Source organism: Colletotrichum phormii, assembly GCF_030913505.1.
Source record: "Colletotrichum phormii strain CBS 102054 chromosome Unknown BDP81scaffold_5, whole genome shotgun sequence".
NCBI classification, from domain to species: Eukaryota; Fungi; Ascomycota; class Sordariomycetes; order Glomerellales; family Glomerellaceae; genus Colletotrichum; species Colletotrichum phormii.
Genome location: NW_026851447.1, coordinates 492,221 through 506,801, shown reverse-complemented (window position 1 = coordinate 506,801; position 14,581 = coordinate 492,221). Strand labels below are relative to the sequence as shown.

The window sequence follows — 14,581 nt, the reverse complement described above, 5'->3', positions numbered from 1 at the left end:
CCGGCGGTCTGGTGTAGGTATTGCACTGCTTTCTTGCGACATTCCATGGTCCCGTCCTCAAGGCTCGGGGTTCGTTAAGCGGCGAGAGACCACTTCAGTGACCAAAGCACCCACGGTAGACGATAGACGCTACTGCGGGAATCGACGGTTGTAGCGGGATGTGCAATGTGCTATGGCACGTGAAGGGTACCGGTAGCATCCCTGGGGTGGAGGTGTGCAATGTTTGTGGGCGAGGCCGCATGTACATTTGTACATTGGAGCATTCGCGATAGCATCTGATAGCGATTCGGGAGGGTCAAAGGGGGTGGAAGAATCAGACAACCAGAGGGGGAAAAGAGCGAAGGACGACTGGAGCAACTGGAGCGAATTGATGTGGGGCCGGCGACCGGACTGTGGGTTCGGATCAGATAATTTGTCTTGGCGGAGACGGCCCATCCCTTCCGGATTAGGTAAGGCTGAGCACGCCGACCCGAACGGGTACGAGGGTACGGGGGTACGGGGGTACGGGGGTACGGGAGTACGGAGCAAGGTACATCGTCACGGACATGCATGTTTCTTTCCATTCTTTGCTCCACATTCCCTGCTCTACTTTTTGTAGGGTAAGTATACAAATTTTTTTTTTGGCGGATCTGCACGAACAAGTTGTCCATTCAGAAAGCTTTACCTCACCAAATTTCTTGATCCTCCCATTTCGCGAATGAAAAATTTCAAGAGAAGCCACGGCGACGGCCCCGGCGACGGCTCCTGCCCGGGGAAAATGGCGCATCTCTCTCTCTGACGCTGGGCCCCCGCCGCCAATTAACACCCACACACACACACACACACCATTTCCACTTGAGGGTACATTCCACCACCACACCACACACCCACTCATCCACTTCATCTCGAATTTGTAAAAGAAGGCGTCATTGGGTACACCTCTCGTCGCTGCTCACTGGTGTGTTACAGTGAGGAGCAGGGCCAATTGCGAATTCAATTGCGAATCCAGTGTTTTGCTTTGTCTGCTGCAGTAAGAACCTTTGGCGGCATTAGCTTCAACGGCCGATCCATCCAGCATCAACACTGCCCGGCCATACATCATTACCAAGGTACTCTCGGTAGAAGCAAGCAACGGAAAGCAAAGGAACCCGAGATGGAAAGAAGGAGAGAATTACAGTTTTTCCATCCTTGGATTCCGAACATTGCGGCTGCCCACTGAAAATGAGGCGCAGTCTCAGGTCCAACGCGTACGGGGTACCCGTACCTTGGTGCGTGGGTGCTTGGTTTTCTTCTTTTTGTTGGTCTTTTTTAGCCTTGTCATCTTGTCAATGCTTGTGTTTGTTAGGTAATGCTGATTAGATCTTAGCCCAGCCAGTCCGCTTTAGACCCGGCGCTGGGAGTGGCTTGCATGTCTCTGAACGGATCTGATAACTTTAACTCCTCCACCATCTGATAATTCTCGGACCCCTCCCAAAAACACCCCTCCATAAAAAAAATAAAAAAAGGATTCCAAAACCCGTTCTACGAAGACATCCCCGAACAACCGATCCGAGCAAAAACAGCCCCCTTGAACTTCAACAGCCGCCAGGTTTACGACGACGGCAATCTCAAGATCCGCGCGTGCAACTTTACCCATATTATTCCTCCTCCTCCAAGAAAGTCACAATGTAGCACTACAATACATACAATAGGGGAATGCCCTTTTACAAATTCTCCCAAACTCCCCGGTGCCCAACAAACCCACCCAGCCATGCCGTCATCTCCGCTGTCGCTATCCCTTCCCCCTCCTTACTGACAGTGACGCCGCTGGTGTGAGTGTCACTCTCAGTCCCGTCGGCCCCTTGACCTCGTCTTCCTTCTCTCCTTTTTTTTTTTTTTTTTTTTTTTTTTTTTTCCCCTTCCTTGCGATCGCCGCCATGGCCAAGCGGATCCTTCGCCCAGCACTCTCGGCTGCAAGGCGTCTCATTCTCCGAGCCAGCCCTCGGCTCGACCTGCCCCTTTCCTCGTGTTCGTCGTCGTCGCTCTCCTCCTCCTCCTTGATCTTGGCCCAGCCTTGGAGGAGGGGTGAATCTGGCACTGGGTCCTCCTTGTTGGGAAAAGGACTCGTCGTCGTCGGTGGTGGTGGTGGGATCCAACAACGGGCAACTTTAGCCAGTCTCAGCAGCGTCACCCGCAGACCAGCACCAGCACGCCAGCAAGAGCTCCGGTCCGATGCAGGCCCTCCGCTCGGCTTCCGGCGGACGCTATCTTTATGTCTGCTCTTGTCCATGCGAATGTTCTCGTCCGCAACTGCTACTGCTACTGCTACTGCTACTGCTACTGCTACTGCACCTGCACCTGCATCTTCACTCCCTTCCCTCGCCTCTACTTGCCTCCCTCTTCATCAAGCCTCGCCGCTAGAGTCCTGTAGCTCCAACCGGTCTTATTCTTCCTCTTCCTCTTCCTCCTCCTCCTCCTCTGCATCGTACCCTCCTCCAGACGTAGTAGTAGATTCCCGTTCAAGTAACGACTCCTTTACGTTTCCGACAACAGCAGACAAGATGGGCTCTCTTCCTGGTGCTATCCCTCCCTTCAAGGTCTTCGTCATCGGAGGTCTCTCCTACGCCGGTGTCTCTACCACCTTGAACCTGCTTGACCTGAGCAGCGGCAAGTCGCCTCGTCTCGCTCACGTTCCCTACGAGCACCACCCAGACTTCAAGAACGTCCCCGTCGAGATCACCCTCGTCGACGAGCGTGATGGCTTCTGTAAGATAAATCCTGAAGCTTTCCAGACTGTGATCACAACAACCCCCGCTAATAAATCAACAAAGTCCACCTGATCGGCTCCCCCCTCGCCTTCGCCGACTCCGAATACGCAGCAAAGTCCTGGGTCAAGTTCGAGGACATGGCCTCCCTCCAGCGCCCCAACGTCCGCTTCGTCCAGGGCTCCGTCTCCAAGGTCGACCCGGCCACCAAGACGGCCACCGTCCTCGACCACGCCACCAAGCAGCCCCAAGACTTCTCCTACGACTTCCTCGTCGCCGCCTCGGGCCTCCGCCGCGTCTTCCCCGTCGTGCCCCAGTCCCTCACCCGCAAGCAGTACCTCCTCGAGGCCGAGGAGCAGATCCAGGCCGTCCGCAACGCCCCCGACGGCGTCGTCGTCGTCGGCGGCGGCGCCGTGGGCATCGAGATGGCGGCCGAGCTCAAGCTCGTCGAGCCCGACTCCAAGGTCACGCTCGTCCACTCCCGCGACAAGCTCCTCTCCTCCGAGGGCCTGTCGGACGAGTGCAAGGACAAGGCCCTCGAGCTCACAAAGGAAGCCGGCGTCAACGTCCTCCTGAACCACCGCGTCAAGGAGACGCGCAAGCTCGAACCTTTGGCAAACGGCCGCGCCCGCCACGAGATCGAGTTCACAAACGGCGACAAGCTCGTCGCGTCCGAGGTCGTCATGGCCATCTCCCGCAGCGTGCCCTCGACAGACTACTTCCCCGCCGCCGCAAAGGACGAGGAAGGCTACGTCAAGATCCACGCCAACATGGTTCTCAAGGGCGACGTCCCCAACGCCGAGGACCACATCGCCGTGGGCGACATCTGCCTGTGGCCCGGCATCAAGCGGTGCGGCACGGCGATGCACATGGGTCACTACGCCGCCATCAACGCCCACCAGCTCATGCTGGCCAAGCTCACGTCGCAGGCGCACAAGCCCACGTTCTCGGAGCTCGGCCCCGTCGAGCCCATGATCGGGTTGGCGATTGGCAAGAAGGCCGTCGCCAGCGGGCCCGTTGTGGGGACTACGTGGGGTGAGGATGTCATGCACGCGTACTTTAGAGACGACCTCGGCTTTACCAGTGAGTTACTTTTTTTTTTTTTTTTTTTTTTTGGTTGTGTCTTTTGCATCCCACCGGCACCGACCGGCCTTCCCTGTCTGCTCTTCTCTCTTCCATGTTCCTGTGCTCCTCTCTTCCACACGCCCCCCCCCCCCCTTCGACCCCATCGTCAGGGAGAGATTGATTAAGTTGCTAACCGTTGCGTGTGCGTCTTTACCACAGTCTGCTGGAACCACCTTGGTCTCGGAAAGGCCCCCCCGACTCTTGACTCTTGAGTTCTTTATGAGCAAGAAAAGAAAAGAAAAATTTAAACAAAATGGATTTTAAGGGTTTCTTGGGTTTCAATGGTGTTCTTGGGAGTAAAATTATGACGACGAAGACGACACGACGCAATAAAGGTCCGTCTCTTGGGTAGTTTAGACTAAATTGGCTAGACTTTTGAAATGCAAATGATGTTTCTCATGAGGCCTCGGATACACAGTACTCTATCGATTCCGTCTCTCAATTTTCATGTGCATGTCAAGACTCAAGGCTCAGAGCCACTAGATAGATGGTTGGAGATGCCACCGAGGTAAAATCAGATCAGATAAGATTATAAATAAAAAAAGCATCGACACAAAATTCTGCATCAACAATGACACCTTCCTAACTTCATCTGCATTCCTTCTACGTAGTATGTACATTAACCCACGCCCACATACCGTAACACTTTTTTAGATCAACAAAACTAATCCACACACACACACACACACACACACCCCCCCCCCCCCCCCCCAGTCATCCATCACCATACGTACGGATAGCCTACCATTTCAAACTACCGCCCGTTGGATCTCTACAACTTGGGCACAAGCTGAATCCTCATCCCGCCCACAACCTTTTCATTATCCCCCAACGGACAAAGCTGGAAGAACCGCTCGCGCGAGCACCGCACAAACGCGCTCCGCTTATGCGGCAAATCCACAAACTTGTCCAGCCCGAACCCGTGCATGAAGTCGTACATGAGCACCGTATCGTTCGTCTTCTTGGGCTCGCCCACGACCCACGAGGTCCGCGGGTCGTCGAGGAAGAGGAAGTGCATCAGCGAGGACCACCACGCCGTCACGCGGTGGGGTCCGCGGAAGCGCACGTCGCCGACCAGCGAGTGCCGGCCGCGGTCCCAGTCTTGGGCGTCGTAGTAGCCGCCTAGTTTGTCCTCCTGTGTGATGGTTTGTTAGTTATACAACAACAACAACAACAACAACAACAACAGTGTTTTGTAGACAGGAATAGACAAAGAGAGTCAACGCACCTTGGCCCAGTAGACCTCAAAGTAAGCAAAGAAAGTATCTTCCCACGCGGCCAGAATGGCAAACTGGTGCGGGTCCTCGTCAATCTTGCGCAGGTACTCGCGGTGCTGGTCGAGCGTGCCTGTCTCGTTCCACCCCTGCGACACGCGCGGATCATTCTGCCACTCGTGGAACAGACGCAGGTGCTCCGCGTTGCGGTAGTCGAGCGCCACCATGCTGAACGTCTCCTTGAGATGCGGGATCCAGCGGCTGTACACCGTGGCCCCCGGCGCAGGCTTGGCCGGCCGGATCGGGTGCCACGCCTGCTGGTAGAGGTTCGGGTTCGACGGGTCCGAGGCCGAGACGGCCGTCATGGTGTGCTGGAGGGGGGTCAAGGGGTACGAGGAGAGAGGGTTATCGAGGGCCGCGGGGGATTCCTGCGGGAGCCAGACGGGACGGGGACCGAAAGGCGACCCGGCGCCCTGCCAGAAGGCGGAGCGGAGGACGACGACGGTGGACTGCTCCGCGGACGCGGCGGGCTTTTGGGCGTCTGTCTGGGTAGGGTGCTCGATGGCGAGGAGGACGTCGCGGAGCTGCTGGCCGAGGACGTCGGCGCCGGCGCCGCGGAGCTCGAGGCGGACGAGCTCTTCCGCGGGGCGGAGGACGAAGATGACGTAGACGAGGAGCCAGGCCTGGGCGAGCGTGGGCTTGGTCTTGCTGTCCCACGAGAAGGCGGCGCTCGGGGAGCGGCGGGCGCGGGCCCAGGCGCTGTTGTTGGAGTCGGCCGGGAGCTCGCTCGACTTGAGGTCCGCGGGCTCGGAGAAGTAGAGGTTCTCGCTGTGAAGACGCTCGGGCAGAGGAGTCGTCTGCTTGGTGTTGTCCTGGGCGGCGGCGAGGGGCGCGAGGCGGTAAAAGTGAAGACCGCCCTCTGACGTCTTGCCGGCAAAGGTGTCGTGGTTGAAGGCGCGCTGGACGGCGTACTCGGCGTGGTACGGGTGGGGGAGCTTGATGAGGCTCTCGCTGGAGGAGACAGCGGACAGAGAGATTGGTGCCGACATGATTGCGGTTGATGTGTGATGTCTGTTCCCAAACTGACTGATTACAGTGGAAAACGAATTGGGAATAGGAACAAGGCTTTTCCGAGGAGGGTATCAAAAACGTGAAAGGGGTTCCTCAATGCTTGACTCCAGGATTCTGTATACAGACAGACAGGAAAGCAAAAGTTCACGGAGAAAGTTGCCAAAGATTGAGCTTCGAGTTCGGAGCTTCGCGGGCATTCATGTCACCACCGCCTACTCCTTTGGAAGAGACATACCGAGTTAACGCCATTGGATCCCTGGTCTCCAAGAGTCCAATGCCACAACCCTGGTCCATTGGAAAACGGAAGCCCGCCGCTGACTTGTCTGCGTATCTGCCATGCCACGCCATGCCTTGCCAAGGCTCAATTTTTCTTTTCTTCTTTTTTCTTCAATGAGCTGCAGGGCGCGCGACGCAAGAGAGCTTCAAGCGAGGAAGCGAAGCGACTGCTGGCTCCAGCCTCCAGGATCGGCTCATGACATCGTCTCCAGCACACCATCCATCACAAGTTTTGGGACACGGGGTGGTGGTCAGAGTGAAGTTCAACGGCGGGGTACACTTGTACCTCGACTCCACGGTAGCTCTGGGGCGTGTGTCTATACGCGAAAGAAAAGGTACAAAAGAGTACATGAAAGATCAAGGTACGCGGACATGGTCGAAGTCGGGGGGGGGGGTCCTCATTCTTCACCCCTCCATCACTGAGGTGGTCCACGGCGAAACGCCGAGACCTCGGGCCAGAAGGGTTCTCAGGGTAGGCGACGAAATACTCCGAGGAAAATTTGAGTTCAACAGTCTGTGCCACCTTCAGAATAGATCTGATAAACGAGATGGCGTTCGGGGTTGATCGAGACGGGGTTCGTGGCGGTAGTGCCCTCGTAGACTTGTACGGAGTAGTTGATGTATTGCCCTCAATTGCGTGCGTGGCGCATAGGTACCGGCGTTCCCCCCCCCCCTTCTTTTTTTTCTTTCTCCAGGGAAGGTGGCTGCACCGACCTGGTCTTAGCGGATCTGATAACTTTATTAGAAACAAGTTCGGCCATAGCTCCGGCCTCGGAGCTTCATGGACCCACTCAAAGCCGACCGGTGGCCGCCGCAAGCTGGATGATGGATCTGATAAGATCAAGGCAAATTTTTTCTCTCATGGGCGGGGCAGCGGGATTGAACTTACGGATACGCTAAGGCTGGTTTCGATACTTGCAGCATGGTTCACTGCTTCAGCATCCCGAACCTACCCGTTGATCCCATCATCTCATCATCGAAGAGGGTGTGTGTATAGAAACAGGTAGCTCGCGTGGGGTCGGATTCGGTCCAAGTGGCCTGTTTGGGCAGATCCTTGGTAAAGAAAAGAAAAGAAAAAAAACCGCACCTCGTCAGATCAGGGTACGTGACTCTCTTCGTCTCCACTGCGTCCCATCCCCTGCTACGCCTGCTTGTGAATCGGGACGCCTTCAGCTCACTTGCAAGCTCTGAGAATTCACCCGTGTGCTTCGATGCTTCTGCTTCCGTCGGATCTTGAGCCGTTCCTCGATCGGAGCCTCCCCCGCCTGCCAAGTCACATCTGCCGCCCCCCCGTCAACCGCGCCGTTTCGGCACTGAGGCAACCTGCGCCGCCGACTCTGGGCTTGCTTGAAAAGTTCGTGATGTTCTCGAGAAGTTCAGACGGCTATGGGATTCATGAACCCGCCAGCGCAGTACAGGGTTGCTCCGACCGGTTGTCCACAAGAGCTCCACGCCCGTAATCCACTCCAGAACAGCTCGACTCCACAGAGATTGATAACTTGGCCAGCCGCCACGCGATTCAGAATGTGGCATCGTACCCGTTTCTCGGCCAAGGCGGTTTCGTGATGGAGTTCAAGTGGGCTAGGTAATAGCGTCGTTGATCTCAAGGCGTCGGAAGGTACCTTTTGCAAGTAGCAGATCGACGAAAGCCGGATCGTCTTCCTGCACGTCGATGGCTGAGACTTTCTGCAGCTCTTGCACTGAACTTGCAACAAGCGCCTTGCGGCAATGGACGCTGCGGACCAATGTGCGCCACCCAGATCATCGTTAACGCCGACCGTCATAATCCGCCAACGCCTGCGAGAGTCCCGTGGTTTTGTCACTCACTGCTGATTGTTCCACATTGAATGGTATTCGTCCGAGAAGTCTTCTCTCGGGTCTTCGGGACATGCCATTGGATCCTATGTCCACACAGTGCCGTAGAGGATGTCGTATTGCACTCTGTCGGGTCGATGTATCACGTCGTCTCGTTCGTCTGATATCCTCATGGCCCCCGTCAATGGTTCCAATTGGGGAAGTATCTGACTCTGGGGCCTTTCCGAGCTGATGGAAACTTGCGCATCCCTTTCAAGATTAAAGGCGTCCTCGGGATACGGATACCGGAGTCCGGCCGGATAGTCGCGCCGAGACGATCACGCTGTGGGAGAATCCCGATGATCAGGTCTGTGGGCATGTGGTTGGTTGTAAGTGCAGCTCCATAGGTTCTTGGCGGGTGTCCAAGAAGATGGATTACTTTAAGCCTTTTCCATGAAGATGAAGAGAGGAGGCCAAGGACTCGAGCAGGTGGCTCATGAAGAGATCCTATCGGGATGGAAAGCACGAAACGTACAGACAGGAACCTGTAGCAAGTACCCCAACTTTGGCAGTACAATAATCAAGTATCTGCCTTGCCTTGCCTCACCTTACACTGGTTATCGGCGTTATGAGCAAGAACGACGTTTGAGGTAGTGGACAATGTAAGGAAAGGTGGGCGCAAACTGTCTCGAAATCAGTAGTTTGATGAGATGCTCTGTCATTTTATGGTCCGCAACTATCTCACCTGACCTCATGATGTCTTGAATTTAATGTTGTTGAGAAGGAGCTGACAATGCAGGTTCTGGAGAGGATAGATCGCCTCCATGATAATTGTACACCATCCGGCAACCACGCTGTTCACTCCTTCCCCTTTATGAGTGACTACTGCCATTTGCTATATTATTGAAGTGCTCGTCTCCACGGTATCAGAACATCTACTTGACCTTACCACTCGTATATTGTCTAGCCATCCTCTGTCCACAATCGTTTCAAATCTTACGATAGTCATTCCCTCTACAAGCTCTACTAGACACTGGGACACTTGCCAAGCCAAACGTTTAGCACCTCATCTGTTTAAGGGTCAAGCAGACCAAAGAGAATGTGGTTTAAATGCGGTTGTCGATGGAATGGTTTTGATAATATGGACCGAATATGATGGTCAGGCGCATTTGAAATCGTTACTCGAAATCGCTTCTGCACATCGCTTCTTGATAACCTTAATGTGTATTCATTCCTCTAATTTACTTTTCTTCATCGAATACTCCAAGATAATCAATCCAAACCGCACGTTCAACGCTCCATAACAACCCAAACGGCATCCATAGTCTCAACCACACCACCACCCCCCCTCACCTCATCCACCGCAGCCTGAATCTCCCTCACATATCTGAACAACTCTTCCTCGTCCTCCTTCCACAATCCCTCGCTGATAACCTCCTCAGCCCAAGACGGCTCAACCACAGCACCAACCTCCCACCGCCCATCCAACAACCCAGGCGTATCAACAACCCCCCTCTCCCGCACCTTCCACCCAGCCCCCTCCGCCAGCGCCACAATCTCGTCGGGAGCAAGCGCGCCGCGGACGTTGCCCTGGTCCAGAGTAAACCCCTTCTCCGCCCCCGCTCGTAACTCGTAGAACTGCTTTTGTGCTGCAACGGCGAGTTCGTGGGGTTTCTGGGCTGGGGTACGGGCTTGGAGTGCGTATTCTGCGAAACAGAGCTTGGAGATGGGGGATGCGTGGAGGGATTTGAAGAGGGTGGAGATGACCTCGCTAGAGGGGAAGTACCATAGCGAATGACAGAGTGTCGCGGCGTCAAAGGCTTCGGAGGGGTGGGATGCGAGGTAGGTCGGCGCGTCGGACTGGTGGAAGGTGATGGTTGCGCCGTAGGGGGAGGAGGAGATGTGGGATTGGGATTGGGCGAGGGTGTAGGGGCTGCCGTAGTCGCCAGGGGCTGGGTCTAGGGCCGTGATGTGGCCTGCCGGGGCGGAACCCGAACCCGAACCCGAACCCGGACCCGGACCCGGACCGGCGGTGGTGTTGGTGTCACCATCGGTGGTGATGGAGAGTGGGGCTACGGCATGGGAGAGGACGAGGGCAGAGTCGCCTTGTCCGCAGCCGATGTCGAGGACGCGGGTGCCGGGGGTGATGGACCAGAGGGAGGCGAGGCGGAGGCGGTGGGTTAGTTGGGGCAGGAGGACTTTGTGTAAGTGGGATGGGTCATGGGGGTAGGAATTTGCGAGTGAGAGGAGGAGAGGAGATGGGGATTGGGAGTTGGGTTCGGTGTTGGATTGAGACATTGCGGGATGTGATGGTTGTGTCCTGTTCCTGTTGGATGTAGTAGCTGGTGATAGTGGCTCGGTCGCAATATCGGACGAGAATGTGCCGGACATTTGAGAAACGGACTTGGTAATATTGTGATCGTTATATCGTGGTTTCAATTGGTGCTGGATTCCCGTCACTTATATTCAACATCCAGATCCGTACTTTTGAGCAATTATCCTACCTTTACATGTCGAAATAGTCTCAGTACCCAATTGAGATCACTAATTTGGACCGATTGAGTCTTACAATCATAGCCAGATGAATAATCCACGGTGCTGTAAAAAAAAAAAAAAAAAACCCCCACCTTCCTAAATGAGCCCAAAAAAGTTTCCAAAAAAGAGTCACAGATGACTGTAGTCGAATTTGGCCTCAATCGCAGAATCTAAAATTTTTGGCCTCACCAAAGTGGATCCCTCAAACCATCGGGTTTTCTCATCACGCAATGTGCGATTTGCGACGCCAAGCCTTGATCGGGGTAAGCATGGTCCTAGTAAGCCGATCTCGAAGAGGGGGCCGAATGTGACAGAAGGATGGCATGGAAAACAATGTAGCCTTTGAGATTACAGATAGCAGAAAAAACAGAGTTTCAGAATGACTTGCATAAGCGTATCCACTGGGGAGTGTGAAGAGAGAAAGAAAAGTTAATTCAACGACACGTTCAGTAATCCTGTAGGGTTCTCGCAACTGTCTAAGAATCTAAGCCAAAAGCCAAACCATCGCCTAACATAAGATAATAACAATGAAAATGGTAAAAAAGACAAATCTTGCGTGGTATCACCCATTGAACACACTCCACGCCCCCCCCTCGGCAAGATATCCCATAAGGACCGCAATCTTACAACTTGGCAGAGACGGTTCTGCTCTTCTTGAGAATCTCGTCGCCCACCTTGGCAATCTCAAACTTGCGCACCTTGCCGCTGCCTGTGAGGGGCACGTTGGCCGGCACGCCGTCCTCGCCGAGCCAGAAAACGTGCGCGGGGCTCTTGTGGCCGCCGAGGCGCTGGCGGACCCAGTCCTTGAGCTCCTGGAACGAGGGCTTGCTCGCGTTGTCGGCGCGCTGCACAAAGGCGGCGACGACTTCGCCGTAGTGCTCGTCCTTGAGGCCGACGACGATGGCCTGGGAGATGGACGGGTGGGCCATGAGGCGCTCCTCAATCTCGAGCGGGTAGATGTTCTCGCCACCTGGGGAAGAGACGTGTTAGTACCTTATGCAATAGTTGAGCGATGGACGTTCATGACGTACCTCGGATGATGATATCCTTGAAGCGGCCGGTAATTGAACAGTATCCGGCATCGTCAAAGACGGCCTCGTCACCAGTGTGCAGCCACAAGACACCGGCAGAGTCACGGACCATGACCTCGTTGGTCTTCTCCGAGTTGTTCCAGTAGCCAGCCTGCAGCTGGTACCCGGCCATGCAAAGCTCTCCGCGCTGACCCATGGGCACAACGTTGCCGTCTCTGTCGACAATCTTGGCCGAGGCATGGGGCATGAGCGTACCGACGGTGGTCAATCTCTTGCCCAAGGCATCATCGGTGAAGGCATTGAAGCAGGTAGGCGAGGCCTCGGTCAGACCGTAACTGCTGGTGAACTCACTCATACCGAGGCGGTTGACCATCAGCTCCATCAGGTATCTGGGGACAGGGGCGCCGGCCACGATGCCGGTGCGGATCTTTGATGACTTGAAGTCATTGGGTGCCGCCTGGAACAGGGAGTCGAACATGGCAGGCACGCCGTGGAGCGCTGTGCAGTCTTCTTCGAGGATGGCCTTGAGCGTCGCCTTGGTGTCGAAAACTTCCGCGGGGTAGACAATCTTTGCGCCGTGTGTGATGACAGACAGGAGACCGAGGACGAGACCGAAGCAGTGGAACAGGGGAGGAGGGCAGCACAGCACATCCTCCGGGGAGAGGCGCATGCGATCACCAATGAAACGAGCGTTGTTGACGACGTTGCTGAACCCAAAGTTAACCTCTTCAACCTATACAAACAGCTTGAGCACACTTACTGGTGGGTAAGCATGGCGGCCTTGGGACGGCCAGTAGTTCCACTGGTGAACTGAAGGTTGCACACTTGATGCGGCACCACCTTGCTCATGGCCAGGTGAAGCTCTCTCGGGCTCTGCCGTGAGCTCGACTTGATGAGGTCATCGTATGTCTGGTATCCGCTCGTATCGCCCCGGATCATGATAATCTTGGGTCCATTGATCTTGTTTGCTATTTGGCTCAAGAATTTGGTGTTGTCGAGTCTACCAATCTGCTTGGTGGTGAACAGGATCTTGCATTCTGAACAACGGAGTTAGCTCGGAATATAAAAAAAAACTTGTCACATTGGTGGCTAACCTGAGAACTCAACAGCGTAAATGGCCTCGCTGGGGGTGTATGTGTTGTTCAGAATGACGAGAATAGCACCGATTCTCGAGACTGCAAAGAAGATGGCGGCGTATTGTTCGCAGTTGCCTGCCATAACACCGACTCTGTCACCGGCCTTGATGCCCATCTCGAGCAGGGCCTGCGCGAGCAGCAAGCTCTGCTGGTTGAGCTCGTTGTACGTCCATCGTGCACCGGTCCAAGGAATCACCAAACACTCCTTGGTGCCGTGTTGGTAGGTCTGGAGCTCCAGTAGCTCGCCCAGACTGAGGTCAACCAAAGGAGGATCGCGGGGCCCGTGGAGGATAGACAGCTTCTGTGCGGGAGCCAAAGGCTCGGATACCGGGGCTGTTGATGCTTCTGCGGCCATTGTGTCGACAAAAAATTACTGAATAAACGTTCAATTGCTTAACGAAATTACTACTGAAGCCGAATTCAACTCAACGTCTTGGTCTTGGTCGAAATGGTTGTCTATGGCAAGTCCAGAAAAAAGTCACCGCGATCTTCGTGCAACGCGGCCATCCTCTCGGGTCGCATGGCAGAAATAACTGGCCTGGGTCCAGATGGGAGAGACGACCCATGTCCAAAGGGCCCTGCATCTGCGTCACCGAGGAACGGCTTTCGGGGATCATCTGGATCCAGCAAGGAGGCAAGCGGCAAGCGAGGTTTCTTCACCCCCCGCTGCCGCTGGGCTGGGCTGGGCTTTAGCCCGTTAAGGTGTTGGCCGTGCTGCTTTGCCGGCCACCAAGACGGGGCGCCACACAGCGGGACGTTGCGAACTCGCGCGCAGGTATCCGTACGGCGCAGAACCTTAGCTGGGATTGCTTCTTTTTTGTTTGACACGTTTGGGTATGGTTTTCACCTTGCCCAGCGCATGCAGTCAGCGGCGGGCTAGACCGAACGGGCAATTGTTTCACGACAAGTACCTTGAGTATTCTCGAGTATGTATACCTGGTATTGAGGGGCGTATACGAAGGGTAGGAAATGCCACTCGCGTCATGGCAAGGCGATTCGATTGGCGATGCGAGGACACACATGGTGACACACCAAAAAGAGCAGATGGGTTTGATGGGGCCACGAGACTTGGTGGACATTGTGTGCCTGCCAGCGAGCAGTACTTTGTCACGTATTCGTGTGTATTCGGGGCACTGACAGCGAGCCTAGAGCGTGGGAGAAGTGGGATCGCGATGGATCGTAAGTGTGGGTGTGTCAGAGTACCTTAAGGTCCAAGGATATTCTTGACAAAGTTGACATGTATGATTGCGTCGAATGTGGAGGAACTTGGGAGCCGAGTCTCAAATTGGTCAATGGCGTTGCGTTTGCAGCTCCTTCCCAAGTTCCCCTCCGTCACCAGATGCGCCGGGACTGCAGCCACTCAGAAAATAGTGAGACCCCACATGGCAGCCAAAGGGACCCCGCAGTACCCGCCACAACCCTAGTCACCACCTCGGATAGGTTCGGTTCTCGATCTAATCAATCAAATCTTGGATCAGATAAGATTAGGGAAGGAGCATTTCACTCACGTTTTTCAGCGTGCAGAATTTTCTCTCACCCCCACCAGGGCAACTATCTTACTCCTCCCTCAGCCTCTCACATCGTCTAGACCTAGGTACCTACCTTAGAGTCACTGGACCCCTCCTTCCACATTTTCTCCAGCATCCCAAGGTACGGATACTCCGTACCCGTACCTC

At 55.0% G+C, this 14,581-nt stretch overlaps 4 protein-coding genes across 4 annotated transcripts; 1 reads left to right on the top strand and 3 right to left on the bottom strand.

The window, feature by feature from the left end:
* The first annotated feature begins 2,371 nt into the window (after positions 1-2,371).
* Positions 2,372-4,294, top strand: BDP81DRAFT_420991 (uncharacterized protein). Its single transcript, XM_060589890.1, has 3 exons — positions 2,372-2,724; positions 2,790-3,806; positions 4,008-4,294. Exons 1-3 carry the CDS (start codon positions 2,520-2,522, stop codon positions 4,058-4,060), a joined length of 1,275 nt encoding a protein of 424 aa, XP_060448045.1. The 5' UTR covers positions 2,372-2,519; the 3' UTR covers positions 4,061-4,294.
* Positions 4,295-4,556: 262 nt separating this feature from the next.
* BDP81DRAFT_404195 (acyl-CoA N-acyltransferase) lies at positions 4,557-6,549 on the bottom strand. Its single transcript, XM_060588903.1, has 2 exons — positions 5,077-6,549; positions 4,557-4,983 (listed from the first exon to the last, which is right to left on the bottom strand). The coding sequence occupies exons 1-2, from the start codon at positions 6,109-6,111 to the stop codon at positions 4,621-4,623; spliced, it is 1,398 nt and encodes a 465-aa protein (XP_060448044.1). The 5' UTR covers positions 6,112-6,549; the 3' UTR covers positions 4,557-4,620.
* A 2,780-nt stretch (positions 6,550-9,329) lies between these two features.
* BDP81DRAFT_420987 (uncharacterized protein) lies at positions 9,330-10,824 on the bottom strand. The gene has a single exon (XM_060589889.1). The coding sequence runs from the start codon at positions 10,592-10,594 to the stop codon at positions 9,494-9,496; it is 1,101 nt and encodes a 366-aa protein (XP_060448043.1). The 5' UTR covers positions 10,595-10,824; the 3' UTR covers positions 9,330-9,493.
* Positions 10,825-11,361: 537 nt separating this feature from the next.
* BDP81DRAFT_447130 (AMP-binding enzyme) lies at positions 11,362-13,260 on the bottom strand (the record flags this gene model as incomplete). Its single annotated transcript, XM_060592146.1, has 4 exons — positions 11,362-11,708; positions 11,770-12,476; positions 12,530-12,806; positions 12,864-13,260. 4 exons carry the CDS (start codon positions 13,258-13,260, stop codon positions 11,362-11,364), a joined length of 1,728 nt encoding a protein of 575 aa, XP_060448042.1.
* Positions 13,261-14,581: the final 1,321 nt, after the last annotated feature.